At 36.3% G+C, this 21687-nt stretch overlaps 1 protein-coding gene across 1 annotated transcript in view; it reads right to left on the bottom strand.

The window, feature by feature from the left end:
* The window catches only part of NEK10 (NIMA related kinase 10), a 100672-nt gene that overhangs the window by 46368 nt on the left and 32617 nt on the right, over nucleotides 1-21687 (bottom strand). Inside the window, 3 exon segments of the mRNA XM_039569296.1 lie at nucleotides 463-675; nucleotides 5730-5800; nucleotides 6219-6349. Of these exon segments, the coding sequence (XP_039425230.1) occupies nucleotides 463-675; nucleotides 5730-5800; nucleotides 6219-6349 (415 nt within the window).

Here is a 21687-nt window from a genome sequence, read left to right as displayed (position 1 = left end):
TGAGCAAATGTTTTATCAGCATCACTGGTCTGTATTTTGCAATCTGTAATTAAAAATTTTATTCATGTAGGTTCCATTTTCTAGGTGTCACTATTTATGAATCATACACAAGATTATCACCCTAATCAAGCGTATATTCTCCTATTCACAAACCATTCACAAGTGTGCAGTAATAATTAAATGTTATCAGATATTATCAAAGCTGTAAGAACCTCCATAACAATGCCATTTTCCAACACAGAATGACATTGGGTTTTAAGATACTGTCATTTTTCCTGCATAAGAATGTAAAAAAAAAATTAATGAATACCTCGTTAAAAATAAATTTTAAAGCCTGCATGGAAGAATGTTACAGGAGGGTGGATCTTTTCATTTTGATTTATTTTCTGCTTTGTTGCACCTTATTTTCTCAGATATGGCAAACAATGATAACAAAAAATAAGCCTAATACATGTACTTACTTGTGATAAAATGGAGAGCTGATAGTGATAGGTCACTGCATTTCGATTAGCCTCCATGAAGTACCACTGGGTTTGTCCCTTCTGCCGATCCAGTTTCTTCTGCAACATGAGATGAGAGGTGCATAAAACATCCAGGCGTTTCATCATCACATCAGACAGAAGTGAGATGACCTCCACTACATCTGGACATGCCTCTTTATCAGGAGTCAAGCAGCTACAGAAAGAACATTCTCTATTTACTTGTTTCTAAAAAACCTTTTCCACCGTTGCATTCCTGCCCTGGTATTTATGAAGTTATGCCAGCCAGCACTGCTCGCTCATCCTGCCTGGGACAGCTTGATGCTGGACAGCCTTGGTATTGACACACCATGGCACAGTGTCCAGCACCCACTGGAACAGTTATCCTTGACACTGACCCGGACAGAACTGCTACTGGAGGCTGCAGCTGTGATATCCAAGACACACTAAGGAGTGCCTGGGGCCTTTTCCTGGGATGGGGGAGACATGCCCTCCCTTGTGGGGACTGTGCTCTGGTCAAAGGCACTGCACCACTGAATAAAGCAGATGTGAAGGAGGATTTACAGGAGAATGTCAGGATCTTCACAGAGACAACACTCTCAAAACAATGCAAGGAAAAAGGAATATCTAGAGCTTGCCCTCAAAGGAGCAGTGAATGAAGGCTCTCAAGAGGAGGTGGGTTGAAGACTTATGACTTCTGCCAAGGGAAGGAAGGCTTTTCCTCTAACTACAGAGGAATAATTGCAGAACAGGTATAGTGACCTAGGAACAGGTGAGGAAGAACAAAGCCTAATGGAGGACACCTCACAGCCAGGTGAGTCTGAAACAAGTGTTCACATCACAGGTAAGATGCAGTAGCTGACAGTCATTTGAGGCTGAGGGAACAGAGACATCCATCTATTTGATCAATTTGATGAATGTGATGTCTGTTGCTTGGATTCAGGACATTGTGGAGATACTACCAAGACTCATCCTAACCCTTGGGCTATTACTTCTTGTTGCTCATTTGTGTGGGCACAAATAACATTATTAGGGCCAACTCTGAACACACTGAGAAAGTGACCACAGTGCACTGGGGTCAAATGTGAAGGACAGGGGACATACCTAATTAGGTATTTATCACTAAGGAGGAAAGGCTAAAGTCAGGCTGCAGTCCGACTCCTGACGTGTAGTCAAAAGCTTGTCAGTGAGGATCAGAGGAGCAGACCAACATGGGTGACATTGTGATAGATGACTGCTATAAACCATACAAAACCAGAAAGAAAGTCAATGAAGCCTTTGTTGGACAGATGAAGGAAGCTTCATGATTCCAGACACTTATTGGGGTCTATTAATCACCCTGATATCTGTTGATGGGGTAATATGGCTGAGTGCAGCAATCAGGAGATTTCTGGAATCTGCCGATGACAATTTCTTGATGGAGCTGAAAGGTATTCTGCCAGACCTGTTGCTCTCAGACAAGGAAGAAAGAGGCAGGGATGTGAAGATCAACGGCAGCTTCTTGATCTTACAGCAACCATCAGACTGTGGAGTTCGAAATCCTGAGAGAAGTGAGAAAGCGATATTGTATGGTTACAAAACAGCACCTCAGGAGAGCAGAACTCAGCATGTACAGGGATCTTCCCAGTAGAATCTCACAGAAGACTGCTGTGGAAGGTAAAGGGAAAGCTTGGGAAAGCAAGCTAATCTTCAGGGACATCTCAAAGCACTAGAACAGCCCAATCCTACATGTAGGAAACAGGGGCAGGCTACACAGAAAGAATACAGACATTGCCCAAAGGGTAGAGTTAGGAAAGCCAAACCTCAGCAGAAGCTGAAAAAGTTGAAACTAGCAATGGATGTGGAAGGCAGAAGAAAGACCAACAAAAAAAGACTATGGAAAATGTGGACCCACTAAGCAACCTAGTGACAAACAAGGTGAAAACGTTTGGGATGCTTGGTCCCTCTTTTGCCTTCATTTCCATTGAGAAACTTTGGCCATAAGTGTTTCAGATCTCTGAGCCTACCTGTAGAATCTATGAGCATGAAAAACTTCCATATAGCAGAAAATAGAGTGAAAAAGCATTTAAGCCAATTGGATGTACACAAGCCCATGGGACCAAATGAGAAGGGTCTGAGGGATTCAGTTGGTCAATACCACGATCTGTCATATCTAAAAGGATCAAAAGAAGGTTTCTGTAAATTGATAAAAGTTGAATATAACACAAATATCCAAGAAAAGCAAGGGGGAGGATTCAGGGAGCTGATAGCCAGTCAGCTTCACCTCAGTCTCTGGGAAAATAATAGAGCTATCTCCTCTGAAAGTAATTTTCAAGCACAAAAATGACAAGAAGGTGACTGGGAACAGTGAGGATGGATTAACCAAACAGCTCTTTTACCTGACTAGGCTGACTGGTGTCTACAATGAGACTGCTGTCTGAGGACAAGGAGAGAGCAGTATACCCTATGGGTAGCTTTATTTTAGCAAGGCTTTTGTTTGACACACTATCCTACAGTATCCAAAGGACTATAAGGTAGGAAGAAAACTGGCTGAACCTCCTGGCTCAAAGAGATATCATCAGTAGTACAAAGACCAGCTGATGGCTGGAAGTAGCATCCTCCAAGGACTGATATTGGGTCAGTACTATTTAATGTCTTTATTAACGACCTAGATGACGGGAGAGAGTGCATTCTCCAAAGGTTTCTGAACAATGAATTTCAGGGATACATGGGGCAGGGCTGTTGTCAGAGGGACCTGGACCACCTATTCAGAGACCTGATTGCTACCTGCATAACAGGAAGGCATGGCCAGATCCTTCTCAGAGGTACACAGTGTTAGAGCAAGAGGCAAGAGACATAAGCTAAACCACAGGGAAGTCTGGATAGATACAACAATTGTTATTATTATTACTATTACTTTCAATCACAAAGGCAGACAAGCACTACAGAGGGCCCAGAGAAGTTGTGGGATCTCCATCCTTTGATATTCAAAACTGACTTAGACAAAACCCTGAGCAGTGAGCAACCAGATGTAATTCTATCTGCATGAAGCAGGATGGACTAGATACTTCCAGGGGTCCCTTCCAATCTAAAATACTTTAACAAGTCTGTGATTGTTGTTTCAGGCACCCTAGGTAGCTGTTTAGTAACAGTAATAATATATTATTAGGTCTATTTTTAAATCCCCAGAATATTTTGTATGCAGTGTAGGACAGGAAAGCTGCTAGGGACAGTGCTGCATGTACTAAAAAGTGTCTTAAATCTGTTAACTCCAATGAACCTGATAATTTACTATGATTTCCTTGCACAGTACTATTGGCCTGCTAACATAAACATATAACACAACACTCTTCTTCAAAGAAAATGCCATAGAATGACTTATTATTTCTAAAGCAGTTCTTTCTTAGTAAAACACAACTGCCGTGCAAAGAAGCACTTTTTTAAATGTTTTACAATACTTTGATTTATTGATTTTAATATTTTTGTTTAAATTTGCTTAAATATGTTGATTAATTTCACTAATTTCATGCTTTTAAAATCTTTTTTGCATTAAATTTTGTATTTCTTTTAAAGAGGTGCAAGTTTACACCCTTAAAAAATACTGTGAGTTGGGGTTCTTTTAATTTTTTATTTTAATTCACTGAAATTGGGCATAATTTCCAAGAATAAAGGGAGCTAGAAGCAATTTATAGTAAGTCCTATATCCATTTCCCGTGCATCTAGAAATGATTTATGACTAAACACCAAGTAGACTGATGTTCAGCTCTGAAGGAATTTGATGGCTATGATTCCAGAACATTTTTTAGTAGCTTAAAGCAATAAAACTGTATTTTAATAACAATACTAATGAATAGTAATGATAACACTAAATGAAAATTTACAGTTGCAACATGAAACTTTCAATATTTCTTCAAACCGTTATCAAGAAAATATGTTTTTATTTACGACATTCATCTTTGAAATGTGTTGTGTTCCAGTCATTTGAAAATAACTACATCTTTTCTGTTAATGTTTTCTCATCTGTATTATAATTAAAATCTCATTATTACTGTTTTTCTTTAATGTTTTTTATTCTTTCTAAATATCTCACAAAGCATAAGCAAAAACCTAAACATAACATTGACACACTATCCTACAGTATCCAAAGGACTATAAGGTAGGAAGATAACTGGCTGAACCTCCTGGCTCAAAGAGATATCATCAGTAGTACAAAGACCAGCTGGTACATCGTTTAAGATTTAACCCATAGTAAGAGATAATATTAAAAACAGTACCCCCCCAATTAACAATAACAAAAAAAAACATGTCATGCTTCCCACCATTAATAAAATACGTAGAAAAATTCTTGTGTAAAGATTTTAATATTTCCATTAAAATTCATTTCAGAACCACTTAATCATAAACGTTAGTTCTATTAGCTCCTGTACTCCCCATTACTGTCCTTCATCCACAAGGTCTTTAAATAACAGAAACCCTTCTGTACAATAAAACATACTATAAAAACCTTAGTCTTTGTAAAGTAATGTGCTTTTCAGAGACAGAATTGAATATCTGAGTAGAAAATATAAGCATTTTTGTGCTAGGTGGGGGGTTTTTTTCTAAAATGGAAAAATCAAGGGAGATAACTAAATCTCTAATTCACTCTATACTTTGCCTTACACATTACCTTATCTCCAGGAAGATATAAACATAGTTAAGAAATATGTGATGAGTGAGTGTAGCAAGTACAAGCTCATCTTTTCCTCCATTACTTTGTTATATCTGCTGCTGTGCTAACAGAATTATAAAATGGTGAAAAACATATTTCCATCTGTCAAATAAACAGAAAAAGCTATGAACATGATCATACAGTGATCTATAAGTAACATATTGTAACAGGGTTATTTCCTTGACCACAATCTGCATTTGAAAATTACTCAAAATGCTGGATTTTTATGGGGGGTGGGGGGGAAATGATGTGTAGGGAATTAAGTACTGTACTAATATTGTTAAATATAAATTTCAGCACAGAATATAAAGTATATAGTGGCTAAATGAATGCCCTGACTATACTGGTATGAGCTTTCCAGTTGCACATCTGCAGCTATATTGTATATGTTACTATTGGTGTAAGGAGATAGCTCTGCTTTTCTTCAAATCCGAAAATATTTCCTATTCACAGACGAATACTGGCAGTTGCTAAAGTCTGCAAACTGTCGCATTATCTCTGCTGGGAGCACACAAAACAAAAACATCTTTTCAGCAGGATGTCGAAATAAAATGAGTAATTACCTCTTAATGGCAAATGAAACTTTTTCAGAGTACAATCCTTCTGGCACAGGTTCATACACATCCCCTACTATCTGAAAAATAAAAAGTCTACAATTTGTTGAAGAAAAAGACTCCATTATTTATTCGAAGATCCAATATGATAACTATTGCCCCTAGAAACAACCTGATGAGCATTACATCATCAGCTCTAACTTGCAGAACAACTTAGAACACATCTTCTAATGCAGAATGTTTCTTCCAGTCAGGTATCCACATTAGTGTACATACTTACTGTAGATTAAAGTGCTACAATATTGAACATTTACAAGCAATTTTTGCAATTACAATGGTAAGACAGCAATTCACACAATAATAAACACTTGTGCTCATTCACAAGACACACACATTAGAGCTGAGAGCAGTTTACATGTCAATAACTTAAACATGAATTCTCATTCATGATAACACATGCAGAAATAATTGGGAGGTTGATCTGGCAAATGTGAATACCTTAGTTGCCAAGGAGAGCATATTGGTGCTGTAAAATGTTGGGTTCAGAGTGGCCATCTGATAAAGGATGCATCCTGCAGCCCAGACATCAGCCTTCTCTGCATAAGGCTCACACTTTACAACTTCAGGACTACGTAGAAAGCAATGCAAGCCACAAGTGTTTTATTAATTCACCTAGAAGTAGGCTTATTTTCTAAAAAAACCCCCACCCAATATTTAGTTATTCACTACAACATAATTTCAGAGCACACACAATTACATTCAAAAGGTTGCATTTGTTTCCTTTACCAGCCAAATTCTTTAAGGGGAAGTACAATTAATAGACTTTCAACTTCTACTGAACTTCTTCTCACAATGCTAGGGGTTTATATTTTGTTCACTTGTCCTTTCCACTCACATTGTCTTTGGACTTATGAATGAACTATAGCATTTAGAACTAGTTTACAATGATGGCATTTCAATAAAACAGACTAGAGAACAGATTAATATGGCACATCATCTTATAATTCAGGTATCAGAAAGATTTGAATACAACTCCTGGATTTAGAATGCTAATGGATATAGTTTTGCTATTAATGTAAGGAAAAAACCATGACTCATTGAATCGTTTTCATCCTCTTTAAACTCCTGTAATGCGTTCCTTGCAGGGATGCAACATGGACACTCAGCAGGCAGCCAAATGACAATACAAAAAATCATTGTAAAGATACACCTAAAGAAAACAGAAGAAGGCAGTAACTTCAGCTTTGACGGAGTACAAAACAGAATTTACTTCCTTTGTTCAATTTCCTCAGTGCTTTTCATGAACCTGGATGATTACAATTTACATTAGTAGGTGTATTCTGATGTTGGAGTTCAAGTCTTAGCAGTAAGTAAGGATCATATCACAGAACGTGTTTGGTTTATTTCATTCAGAGATATAAAAAAATACTTGACTTCTTTCATCTGTAAAATCAACTTGAAAACTGACTTGTTTACCTTTTTCTTTCACCTTAGAATTTGGAACCACTATATCTTCGTAATTATTGTACAGATATCTTTGGTAAAATGCCTTATTTTGGTGCTCAGACGTACTGTGTAAATTCAATTAATGATGCTAGAGGATATCCTGCTGCTATGTACAAAATGCAGATTTTTTAAATATATGGGATGAGGTCCCCAGACAAATGATAAATTAGGTGAACTTAACAGAATAGAAAGTCAGAACAGAGGCCACAGCGCAGGGAAGTGAGAGAGACTGACAGGTCACAATCTTCTGACAAAATTGATCAAACAAGATACAGATTCTTAGGTCAAACCCAACAAGCAATTTTCTTTGAATCTTGCTGTTGATGATACATAACCACAGAGTGGGTATTAAATACTGTTAGAACATAACAGCATTTCTGTAATCACACTGTGACACTAATTCTAGATGTCTTTGTGTAAATTTCCTTTTTGTGTATTAAAAGTGTGGATGCTAAAAGGCAGGAGCAGAGAAATTTTCCAGCTCCGTAGTTTGCGAAGTTTTTCCTTTCTCATGCTTTAGCTGAGAAACAGAGAAATCCAGCTTCTCACAGCTTCTCTGTGAGAGCTTTCATTCTCATGAGAACTGGATGGATAACAGTTTGTAAGAATGTAAACTATTTCAACACCTGCTATTGTTGTCAGAACACTAGAATTGTTTTCAGTCTTGTGACAATAATATTTGGAAATGCGTGTCTTACTGCTCAGCCTATCACCTTGAGAGGTGGTGAGTGAATAAGCCAATAATGTAATTTCTTTATTGTAAACTACACTATAAAAGAGGAGAAATTCATTAAATGAGGTCTTAACTCTGCTTTGGCCATATCTTTTAACCTGGACCTATGTTCTCCGGGGATAACAGCAACATAAAAGTGCCAGTTAGAGCAAACATTAGTATTGGAACTTACCATATAGATGGTGAGCTCAATAAGGCAAAGCCCCTATCTTAGCAAAGTTCTAAGCATGCTCCTATTCAGAAAAATAAATCTGACTTGAATTTTGGTCTTTCGTTCTAGTGATAATTTCAATGCATAGAGAGATCAAGTTTAAAAATATTATTTTTAAATTAATAAATTATATTAAAATACCAGAGATTATTCAAGCCAAATTTATGTAACTATGCAAAAAGCTACAGATCAGCCACAGAAAGAATAAGATGAATACAACTGAGAGAGAAAGAGAGGCAAGCATGACCTGGACTACAACATCTTGATTCCTGAACAGCAGAGAAAAACCTTGCTTGATGTCCAGAGCAAACAGCAGCCCATGAGCTGGTGACTTGGAAAAATCATACTGTGATTTGGAAATCAAAGAAAGAATACTGTGCTGACAGGGTTATAGTTTTAGCATAGTTTCACACAAATGCACAGTAGCTGAAAGTTAATGAAGTAATTTGTTCTGTTTATTCATGCTGAAAGATTTCTTGTTCTAAATGCGCATCTAATCCCTTTTTTCTAAATCAAAATGACTTGTAGCAGAAGTTGATCTTTTCTTCCAGAACAAATGTCTTGGTCAGAAATCTCTGACACTGAGCACATTAGGATGACCAATACCTTAAAAAAATACTGTCTCATGCTTAAGAAATACTTTAAATTACTGAAGTAATTTTATTTAATGTGACCATGAAAGTTTTACAGAGAATATAAAATCCCCTACTTCCATGATGCTATGCTTTTGTGGCTAATTAGTTCTGTAATTTAGATTTTTAAATAGGATTTTCAAATATTATTTATTTACTTTTAAGCCTTGTAGTAAAATCCCTCACCGTGTTCTACAGGCTTGCCTCACCATCTGCTAGTTAGAAATGTGGGTGGGGTACAGTACTTGTTGACTAGCAAAACAGTTCTGCAGTCAAGTTGCATGTTTTGGATCCACACTGGTGAGGGATGCCAAGCAGAGAAAGTACCCAGTTCTTGCTCCTGTACACTGCCACCCACAAACAGGAGGGTGGTGGGAGTACATATGGTTTGCCTAATTCAGATGACAAGTGTGTATAAACTGTCACTGTCTGGTCAAGACCAGAAAGAATGAGCGCAACCAGTCTTACTCACAAACACTGAAAATTTAAGGGTGTAGCATTAGTATGACTTTTTTTTTTAATTTTCAAGGCAGTACTCGTCCTTTAACTTTTACCTTAAGATAGCTCAATTGGCTGAAACCAGACAGTGGTACTAATTAAATTTTTAGCAAACAAATCAGAAAACGCATTCAAGACAGAAAGGGGTAGATCCTAAGAGCTGATAAAGATTTTCATTTCCATTGCTCCAAGGGCCGAGCTTAGCGCCACTAAGCAGCAGTATTGATACTATTAGCCACAGCTGCTAGAAGTGGCAGCAGATACTTATACAGTCATTTAATTCTTGCAGCTAACATATTCAAGATAATAACTATCATTTTCATCTAAGTTTGCAAATCACTGGTCATTTCCAACTTATACATTCAAGATGAAAAAGCTTACTCCAGCAGCATTATGTTAACTGTAAGAGAATCCTCCACTAAACAAATGTCCATAGCAAATGCAAGACTAAATTATTTAAAATGAAAGAATTATATCCACAGAATAACTGTCCAAATTCTCAGCATCCTTTAACAGACAATTTTATAATTGTTTCTTAGAAAGGTCACTCTTGCTCAACATATTAGCACTGCTTTTATTCTTAACAGAATCTTCCATGCCCACAGCCTTAAAATGAGCCATTGCTTAATCCAAATAGTTGTTTTTCCTTCTGAACTCCTTTTTACAAAATTAAGTAGCTATTTTAAATACAGAAGACAGTTTCCCATACTACCCCACATTTATAATTAGGATTTTTTTTAAAAAACAATAACCAAATCTTGTCAGTATAGTGCTACTTGTAAAACATCAAACACATTTAACCAAATCCGCTCTACATGGCTTTGGAGGTATCTTTGCAATCAAGCTTTCATTTATAATTTTGTCTACTGATGTGATTTTGTCACTGTTTTTCTTTAAGAACACTTTTAACAGAGATTCAAACAGCCTGTTTATCTGAGTCCGCTACATTTGCACTACCACATAGCTGTATAAAAGATGATTATCCTCACTAGATCAGCTCATGTTCACATTAGTTATTAGTGGATGGAAGTTCCAAAATTAAGAAAGAAGTCCTAAATTTGGAGGGGGAGGAAAAGAGGAGATGAAGGAATGACATTTTCAAAACAGCATTCATTTTCTAGAGCCTCTGAAGCTTCTAAAGCATGTTGTCAATACTATCAGGCTGACTTTACATGGGACACAACCAGTGAAGATTTCCCAAGCTACACAGAACTTCAATAAGCCACTAATGAGTTATCTTGGTACAGTGTTCACTGCTGCTTCCAACAGGTGTAAGAACATGCAGTATATGGCGTCCTTCAGTAGGAGAAGCATTTTCAAATAAGACTTGGTTTCAACTAGATAGTTAGGAATTAATGAAAACAGCAGTGATTCTTCGAGACTGACTCCCAGAAAAAGTGACAGTTATAATGAAAGGCTAAATAAAGAAGCATCGACCATTGACAAAGATTTTAACAATGACAGTTACTGCTTTTAGTCTTTAACATACCTTCAATTAATTATTTAAAGTTTGATGGAGATTCCAGCAGTAGGTATCAGCTATACAAACACTCATGCCTAGAAACCATACTGATTTCAAGAAGCAATGCAACCTGAAAATAGCTGGAAACTAGCAAAGTATCCAACATGCTTATCCCATTTGTCCTTACCTATGGATATTGATTTTTTTCCCACTGCTGGAGACAGAACAGTAGGAGAGATAGTAGACAAGCTTGCCATACATTGATCAACGGGATTTTTTTGTTTCCTTTGGTCCCAAATGCTAAAAGAGTCTCTGCAGTTTCTATTAACTTCAGGTATATAGATATATTTATTAAAATACCTATAAAATAATACTCACTTGCAATGGATAGCCTTACTACTTGCTGGCAGGACTTGTCAAAGCAAAGCAGAGAATGGGATTATCTCAATCTTTGTACCTATGACTGCCATAATTCACTATAAAAATGAGACTGCTGTTCCCTGGCCCAGATAAACAGGGATTTACGCAGTAGTGTCTTGAAAAATCTTCAGAGGTAAAGACTACACAACCTCTCACTTCCATATTTGACTGTTACAATGATGAAAAAAAATCTACATAACTCAAGCTAGAATCTCTTCTATTTCAGTTCATCTCTATTTTCTCAGAAAAGTGCCAAGACAATGAATTTCAGTGCAAAGAATGAGAAAATGCTTGTATTTGGACACCATTTCTAGGTTTCTACGAACCCATCTTCATTTTACTAAACTACTGCAGGATAATTTGTGTGTTTTAAGACCAGTGTGAAAAAAACCCTACTTTTACTCTATAATCAATTATCCAAGTCACAGAAAGAGGGGGAAATAATACAAGGAAAAAAAAAAACAAACCAAAACAAAACAAAGAAGCACCAGTATCGTCCTAAAATAAAAAATAGAAAAACAGTTGCTGCACATCAGAATTCTTCTCTGGATAGTTTGCTGCAAGCTACAGATACACATTCATTATCGTAGCTTCATAATTATCACTAAAACCAATGGAAGAAGAAACGGGAGCCACAAAACTGACAGTTTGAATAAAGAGGTCCTGTGAATATTGCTGAAAGCTATTTGCATTTCTCACCCACATAAAGAATTCAACACAAGCCTTTTGGGGATATTCTGTCTATCCCTTGAGTGATGAAGCAGGAACAGGATTTTCAATCACTAGTTAAAATTTTACCTTCACAGTTTTCTATTTTGAAATGGAAAAAGTATGGCCAAGTAAGTCTATAATAATTTATTATGTTGTCGTCTAACTTGCTACCATTTTTCTCCTTACAAATTATGTTAAATATTTTTTGGGGAAAAAAATATACATTTCTTATTCAAAAAAGACATCTTTTCAGACATCCTCAACTTCCACTGGCACTTAGAGAAAAATTCATCACTTATTTATCAGTTCCACCAAGTTTTAAAATGTCCAAGGGTAGGGAAGAAATTTACTACCTTCAGATGGCAATTTTACAGTGTGATAAATCCTCATGCCACCAGGTGGGGAATGTAATTTTAAAATGGGTGAAGTCAGCTAAGAGAGGCCACTTTCATGTGTCTAATTGCTCTCTCATCAGTGTAATCTCAACAGTTTCATTTTCTAGTCCAAGCATTGCCTGTCTCTGCCAAGAATGCTCTTCTATATTCATATAATTTAGTCTACGGATAGGCAAAACCAATGCAGTCAGTGACAGGCCACTAATAACTGTAGGATACATCAGACTGTAAAATGCCTGCCTTATGTTTTTACTAGTATCTTCTAAAAAAACCCCCTGGTTTGATGTGGAAGGACACTTTTCACTGCATATAGTAGTAAATTTGTGTAGTCTGTCTCAATCTCAAATGTTAATGAGCACTGAGAAATGTATAAAAACAAGACCACAGTAATAAACCAGTGTAAATTTCAGCTACGCTGCTGTTGATCAAGCATTTAGAGACCTCACTAACTTATTGCTTTCTTTCAACATGATCCAATACCTCTCTGTTTGAAATAGTCGAGATGTTTTATAATTTACCTTCTTGGGTTTTTCATTTTACACTTTTGAAAATAAAGATATGGACTTCCAGTTAACATTCAGCAATGGATTTGTATTTCTTTGAATTTACAAACCTTCAAGCTTTTATGCGTGCCAACTTTTTACACTATTGCTTAGTGATGCCTAACATATCAACTTTAAAAAATAACTTATGGCCTCTAGCATTGTAATAAGACATTGTTCTAGAACACATGAAAAACTGCTACCAACTCACTTCTAATTCACCCTTGTCACATATGAATATAAATCAAATTACATTTTTAAAAGGTTTATTCTATTGTTCTTTATTGCTATTGCTTTGTTAAACAAAACAAAGAAACCAATACCTTCTTCATACCTAAATCATTAAATACCCAATGCAAAAGCATGTTCAGAGCACAAGGTCCTCTTCCCAATTCCTAAGTGCAAAGAAGGACTTGTAACTACTTTTTTCCCCCATCAAAAACCTGGAGCACATATGAAACTGTGAAGACCACAACAGCCTCACATGAGATAAGTTGTTTAGGCTATGTATTCAAAAGAGATTGAAAGTCAAGACGGTGTCTTACTTCTGCTGTTCCCAGTCACTCTTTTCCACCAGGGTCTGCTCTCCTGTGCCAGCACAAGTACTTCTACAGATGCATTACACATCAGAGCAAAGACCTAAAATATTTTTAAGCCAGCTCAGTTCTCTAATCTAGCTCATCATTATATTTACACAAATGCTCATGTTTGCCCTTGAGTATGGCTGGCTTTGGTTGGGTGGTTTTTGTCACAACTGGAATTTTTTGCCTTGAATCATTTCATTGACACAGTTTATATCACAGCCTCAAAAACAACTGGTACTGGCAGAAGTTTGGGAGGCTTTTTCTGTGGAAGAGAGACACCAAATAAGCCAAGAAGTCAGCTCTAGAAATATAAAATCAGCTTTCACTGAAACACAACTTTCAGTTTTAGCCTTAGCTCACAATGCTCAACTGAAACACTCTTCTACCTTTCCTGAGAAAAACTAAGTCAATCAAAATGCAACTATACAAGAAAATGCATTAAAAACTTCAGCATATCTCTTACCAGTTCCTCTTTCTGAGCATAAAAAGCTGCTGAAAGGAGCAGAAGAATATTATTGTGAGGACTTGTTTTCATACTCAGAAGATCAGCGAGTTATAGTCAACTACTACATGTTCTCCCATCTTTGAACTCTATACTTTTTCTGCAAGAGTGAACATCTCAGGCAGACAGACCTGGTTTTTGTAGCAACTTTATACTTCCACTGCTTTCACACATACGAACCTTTAGTGCTAGAGAAAACAAATGCTAAATCTCAGCCCTTTCTGAATTTCATAGAGCACTGAAGTTCATTTCACAAGTATCTTCTTAAAAACTATCTTGAAAACTGAAGGATATATTTCATGGATGTTCACTGACTATGCTTCCCAAGGGACATCCATATCTAAATGTTCCCATGTTTGAAAACACGGGAAACAACATCCTCCAAGAATTCCCAGGTATGGAAATTGCGTACTTGCTAGGATACCACTTGCTAGGACACATTGGCTTAAGTATCATTGGCAGGTAGAACAAAAAAAGAATTCTCATAATGTAAAACGTCATATGTACTTGAAAGCACGGGAGAGATCAAGATGGCAATTTCCTGCATATGTGGTTATGCCAGAAACAGTATTGCTAATCCAATCTATGCTTAACTTGGCAATGTGGAACAACAAATTAAACAAAAAAAAAAAACCAAGACAAAACAAGCAAACAAATAAACCCACAAAAAAACCCCAAACAAACAAACAAAAAAAAACAAACAAAAAAAACCCCACAAAACCAAACCAAAATCCAAACATGACAGAATCTGTCTTACGCTATCTAAACTGAACTAAATTCTCAACGTATGAACATTCTCATTGATTTTTACATATGTGTGGGTGTGCATGTCTTTGCATGTCTCAGTATGTATGTACACACACACATATATATATATATATGTGTATACATATATACACAGTACTACCGCTCAAAGATGCATTTTGGATCTCTAGAATTTTCTAGCCAGAATGTTTCATTTCAGAAACAAAGCAATTTGGGAGTGCTTACAGGGTACAGTACTATTGAGTTACTTTGCCTATAAAAATTGGGAGAACTCTCAACATAATGCAAGGGCCCAGGTATCAACATTAGGTATCTACTACAAGTAGACCACAAATATTAGAGTTTTGTGGGCTCTGATGTGCATTTACCCCCAAGTGAAGCATTTCTACACACTTTCTTAAAAGTTATACATCGTGCTGGTTTGGGCTGGTGTAGATTTAACTTTCTTCAGGGGCTGTGTTTTGGATTTGTGCTGAACACAGTGATGGTAAATATAGATGTGTGTTTGTTATTGCTGAGCAAGGCTTACAGAGAGCCAAGGACTCTTCTACTTCTCATATGGCCACACTGGTGAGGAAATGGGGAGTGCATGGGAGGTTGGAAAGAGACACAGCTGGGACAGGTGACCCAAACCCACCTAAGGCGTATTCCAGAGTACATGACATCATGCTTAGTTTATACAGAAGGAGGAAAGGGGGGATGTTTGGAATGATGAGGTCTGTCTGCCCAAGTAAAAGTTACATGTGATGGGGCCCTGTACTCCTGGGAATGGTTGAACACCTTCTTGCCCATGGGAAGCAGTGAATTTATTCATTGCTTTGCTTTGCTTGCCTGCATGGCTTTTGCTTTCCCTATTAAACTATCTTTATCTCAACCCATGAGTTTTTTAGCTTTCACCCTTCCAATTCTCTCCCCAGTCCCACTGGTGGCTGCTTGGGGCTTGCTTAATGGCTGGGGTTAAACCATGACACAGATCTGTTTGCAATGGCTTTTCCCCTCATCAGGATAGGGTGTATAGGCATATTGGGAAAATATCCCATAAAGATACAATTCAGTCTGAATTTGATCTTCTCACCCACATGCCATATCTGTTGATCTGGGGAAAAAACTTGCTGGGAGCCAGTGTATAAAACTACTATTGTTTCTAGGCCTTCCTTAAAAAAAAAAAAAAAAAAAAAGTTTCAAGGACAATTTAAAAAGGCTTGCAGGCTCTATTAGAAAAGGTGATCTTTATAGAAAGCTGATTCTTTCTTCAGTTGTCTTACTATTACTGAAGAAAGTCATGAAGTATCACCTTTCACACTGTAATAAAAATACAGTTATCTAATTAAATTCAAAATTTGCACAGATGTTTCAACTTCTTTATGCTTCTGAATTTTCAATATTATTATACGCATCTTTGAGTAAGTTATAAGGACAAATCAAAGTATCATTAATTTGTAATTTAGTGTTCCAGTACTAGATACAGAACTTCTGGTATGCTTAAAACAGAAAAACACATTAAAGTTCTAATTTACATCTATTATTCCTTCAGATGCATCATGGAACAAAGTCTAAAACAACAAGAGGAAGTATAAGCCGCATTCTGAAACTTACAAAATAAAATTTCCCTTCAATGTGATTTGTTATTTATATTATCAAAACCAGGCAACACTGCACGGTCCACACATGTGATGTTATACATTTACACAAAAGTATCTAGCAAATTGTCAAGCTGTCAGTTTTAAAAGAAATGCTGTAGACAAACTGTACCCTTAAGTTGTGGCAAAGTGCTATCCATACACATAAAAACCTGAAACGCTCATATTCTAAAAAGGTACTCCTAATATGCATCTGACAGATTCTTCTAAGAAGAGTTTCCTTCCAACTAGAGGTGTTTTTCAGTGAATTAATATTCCAATTTCCTGTAAAATATTGAAGGAACTGTGTGAAGTCTGTAAATATATAAACAGCCCAAGAATTTTTTTTCTTTTATCTATGAAACAGAAATCTGAATACTTAAAAAATGGTAAAATATTTTGCTCACTGAGATATATGCCTTCTCGAATGAACTTCATTCACTGCCTTTATCCAGCTTAAAAGCTGGATAAGCAAGCTTATCAAGAAATTGCATGAATATTTACATTTTAGAGGGAGACATGGAAAAGTAAGTATTTGCAAAAAGACGACACAAGCAGTAGCAAATCCAATTTTACAACAACTCTAAAATAAACCTAGATTTTTGATTCCTGATTTCATGGAAGGTGTCAATTTCACCTTACTTTAAACTCCTCTAAGAGATTTATGCTAAGATCCCTCTGTAGCAAATGAAGAGAGATAGACACATCAGGTGGTTGATTCATCTCCTCCTAACATAACTGTTTAAGGTAGATGGGATGAAACTCATTATTGGAATGCCTATTTTTTTTCCATTACTTTCAGTAATGATCTAGCTGCTTGACTTCGATAAGATGCCCAGCTTTTAAATTGCTACATATAAGTAAGATGAATCCCAGCCACACAGAGACTTGTTTCTGACAGTAACTGCTGTCTCACAGTAAGGTATGAATTAGATGACTTTGCAAGTATTTGGATTTGCTGGAAACTAATATACAAGATAATTAACCAATAACAACTTTTCTGTCTAGCAATCACATTCAGTATGGATTAAATGGAAAAACAAAAACAACCAGAAAGAAAGCAAACAGATGAAAATTTTACCTGAATAAGATGGTGACTTCATTTTCTTCTTTTGCACAGAACTTAAAATTCTCAGATCTAAATAAAGTCTGTTGACACAGATGCCCCCAACAATCATCATGAAAGTCAGTAGATGAAATAAGCACATAGGCTCATAACATAATAATCTAGACATATTTTATTGTACTTTTTAATATTAAAATGTATTACTTCCTAGCTCACTTAAAAACATCATCTGAAAAAGTAAGACTACATGGGAAACTGAGCAAAGACTAAAGAGAAGGAAGGAAGGGAGTTGAGACATCACCTCATTCTGTTCAGCTCGCTACCAAACCACAGCAATGGGCACCCTTGAGAAACAGACCAGAAGCAAAATAGGACAAGACACCTAAATTGAACTGTCACATGATCCTGCGATGAGAAAAACACTTAATTCCACAGTTTTCTCCTCCAAATTCTTTCTAAAAATCCTTCTGGAATAAGCTAAAGCTTTTATCAACTCTTCTTGAGACAGGAGGTAGAAAGAGAACTAACATACATGTTAAATTGTAAATAATAATCAACAAAACCTACCCACAAATTACATTTACATAGTCCTTCATCTCCCAGTTTCACAATTTGGCACCTTGCTCTCCATAAAAATACAATAAAAATAAAAATGTCTGCAAGTGGGATCACATAGTTATTAACATTGTACTACCTTTCTAGTCATAAAATCATTTACCCCTGCTTGTATAGATTAAATTGTGGAGAACCTAGATAGATACCGGGCAGTAACCCAGGAAAAGAGCTTTCTTCAGCAGAACAGATAGCAAATGCAGATATATGGGTCTGTCTGAAATCACAGGGTACTTAAATTCAAACTCCTTCAATTGGAAGAGATGGAGCAAACCAAGCAAAGACTAAGTCAGTTTGAACAATCCTTGATAGAGCTTTGAAATCTGGCTTCTGTGAAAAAGCAAGCAACTGAACAAAGGCCACACCAGAAACTAAATCCCAAGACCCAAATGAAAAGAGCAAACAGCTTTAACTGACCATCAAAGAAATGGTAAAACAACAAGCAAGCTATTTAGGAAACATCCAGGACAGCAAGGTGACGCATAACAGCACAAGAAATTCAAACAGCACGCTATATACTGAGCAGTAAAGCAGAACAAGAAATAGTAAGATTTGAAATAGTAAGGATTTGCCAAGATACTAATGCAGCTAACATCTAGAATATAGAAGAGAATGGGAAAGGCAGAAATAAACCCATCAGAGGTATTCCAAGTCCTGCAGTTCAGATGTCATAAGAACATAGTTTATCTAAATGTAGCTCATTTAACATTACTTAAAATAAAAATGAAAGAAGAATTCCAGCAAACAAATGCCAGTAACATTGGACTAAAAGACATTTACAAGCTATCAATTAGTTTGATTAAACGACTAATCTTATTCTAACAAAAAGTATTAATTCATTATCATTATTATCTCCTCTGAAGAAATAATAACATAATAATTATTATAAATTACAGTAATTGTTGTACAATTTATGTAAGTCCTACAGAAATAACTATTTCCAAGAAGTACATTGTTGATTTATAATGTATTATGGCAGTACTTTTTTTCCCCTCGAGATAGCAGTCTAAAGTCACCATGCAGTCTATAAAATTATTACATGGTATACCCCACCCCTCAGCATTAAAGTAACTCTTTAGAAAGTGGATCAGGACCACTCACTTGATAGAAAAGAAGTACAGAAAACTGTTTTCACACTCCCTTTCATGTAAACAATCTGTGCTATGGCTTTAAGCTACTTACAAGCTGTTGTGAGTACAACAACTTTCCTCTACTCAGGATAGGAAAAATACATCTGTATGGACTAGTCCATGTTACTACCGAAGTGGCCTGCTTTCTTTTAGTCCAAGATTTTTTTCATTCTCTCCTGTCTAGTATCAAGTTACCTCTTACGGTGGGACTTCTATAATTGCCACTGGAACATTTTTCCAGAGATAAATACAGGTATCTTCATGCTTTCTTACTTTGTTTCACATAATTTCCAGTTTTACTCCCAAGTATAATGCTGTGTCACAATGGACATGGTATTGAGTACATTCAAATGTCAGGTGACAGTAAACTAGACAAACTTCTTACTTAACAAAAACTATATAAAATTAAATCATTTGACCATCTTTTTGTAAGGCAGTCTCTGTCAAGTACTTATCATGTTCTTCCTTGAGGTTCATCCAGGTGTCTTTTCAGCCATGGGGTGCCCATAATGAAACAATGTTCTACACAGAGTTGTGCTGCGGGTTACACATGGGGACAGTACTGCCTGCATGCTCAACCTATATTGTCCCTGTGGATTCCACCTCCAATTGCACTGGACTTTTTGCTGACACACATTATTATAAACCTATGTCTACACCACAACCAAACTTACACAGGTGTATTTCCTTGCTATCTTTCATTCTCAGAGTGAACACCTGCATTAATCAACTTTCAGAAGATCCTCTGGTAAAAATATCAGCATTAATCTACTGAAAGGATTATTTAACTTTTGTTACCTTTCTATTCAAATCAGTAAAGCCCCTCTAGGAGTCATCTGTTCCATGAACGGCAGAACTAGCACAAGACCAGTTTTCCACTAGTTTTTTGTTCTCCCTCATCATTCCACAGTACCTTCAGTTTCATATTCTCTTGGTTATCTAAACACAACAAACTACTGTCACATGACAGAATGTACTGCAGCTATTTGGAAGGGAACATTTCAGCTGAGTTTAAAAACTTTTCTCACCAAGATTGAATTATTTCACTGCTTGCTATCCATCACCAAATTTTTACAAACATTGAAAGAACCTAAACTCTCAAACTTTGTTGAAATTGGTAAAATGTTTCAGATACTATTTTTGGAGGAAGAAAGCGCTGCTGGAAAATCTGGTAATCAGTTTGACCATATAGCATCATAAAGGCTAAAGTATGTATGAAAATACAACACACTCCCTCATCTTAAATTAACCTTTCCCAACACAAAAATGCTTTAAATAAGTGAAAATATTATGTCACCACAATAAGCAATGCAGCTACTGCAGGTCTCTACATGAAATCATACCAGAATATTGATTTATGTAGTGCTCTCACGAGATATGGTTATAAACAGAAGCAGTGATCAGTACTAAAAAAGAAATTTGGTTAACAGAACACAGTATACAGAGTATGTAGTCCATAAACAGAAAGATCAAGGGATATTTTCTCCTCCACAGCGGAGAAGATGAGCGACACAAGTAAAATAGTACCTTCCATTACCACTCAAATGGGAGTTTCCTCAAAACATAACAACAAGAAAACTCCTCAACTTTAGCACAAAAAGCTAAATTAATAACATTATTCTGTGCATCAGTTTTCTAACATTTGAAAACAATTTTATTTCAGAAAGATCAAGTTAGCTCGCCAACTAATGTGGAACTTTCTTGCCCGCTTCTTAATGACACCTGAGGGATCTACTCACAGTTTCTCAACAGCTTTTCCAGATCAGTCAAGTTCTCAAGGAATTATGATGGGATTCTCTATTCCACCCAATCTCAAAATTTACTTCATTTCCCAGAGTTTATCTAAATTGTCTCTATACATATACAGTTATATACATCTCTTGATCTGCTGTCAATATATCCCTCTTCTTAAATTACAGTCCTCCTTTTGAAACAAAGAAATGGAAGGTACAAATGAAAGGAAACATCATTCTCTATAAACATGGACAATTGCTCTGTCTGGGAAGGCCTTCAAGACAGCATGATAATAAAGACTGTCACCACTAACTTGGAGCAGATTGTTTCTCATGACTTATGAGATGGGAAAAGAGTTTAGGATTCATTACCAATTCCCTAGAGCAGTCTTTTCCTCAATTTTTAATGTATTAAGCGTAAACACACCTATTTAATACATTTGGTATGCTAAACATACACATTGCTGCATTTTTTAGTTCAGGGACATAACCAAGTAAAAGGAGGTTAATTAGTGTGATAGTGGAATACAACCTAGTATGAAGTAAAATTAAAAACCATCACAGTTACAAAGCACAATTATATAAGTCCCTCTCTAAACATAAAACAGTGTCTGCAGTTATTTTATGACAACACAGGGTTTAAAAATTGCATTAGCAAATTGATTCAGTCAAGCCCAAATACAACCATGCTAGGTACATACAGTGATGCGTTTTTATCTGAACCATTCTGCATAACCCTGCTTAGTCAAATTTAAACAATAAGCGTCCAACACTCCTTTTGACATTTACTGTTTTGTTTCTTTACTATATTGTCTGCTCCAAGAAGGGTGGGTTGCATCTCAAACT

This window comes from Corvus cornix, chromosome 2 (assembly GCF_000738735.6).
Source record: "Corvus cornix cornix isolate S_Up_H32 chromosome 2, ASM73873v5, whole genome shotgun sequence".
In the NCBI taxonomy this organism is placed as follows: Eukaryota; Metazoa; Chordata; class Aves; order Passeriformes; family Corvidae; genus Corvus; species Corvus cornix.
The sequence above is the reverse complement of the archived record's forward strand: the minus strand, read 5'-3'. Positions and strand labels throughout refer to the sequence as shown.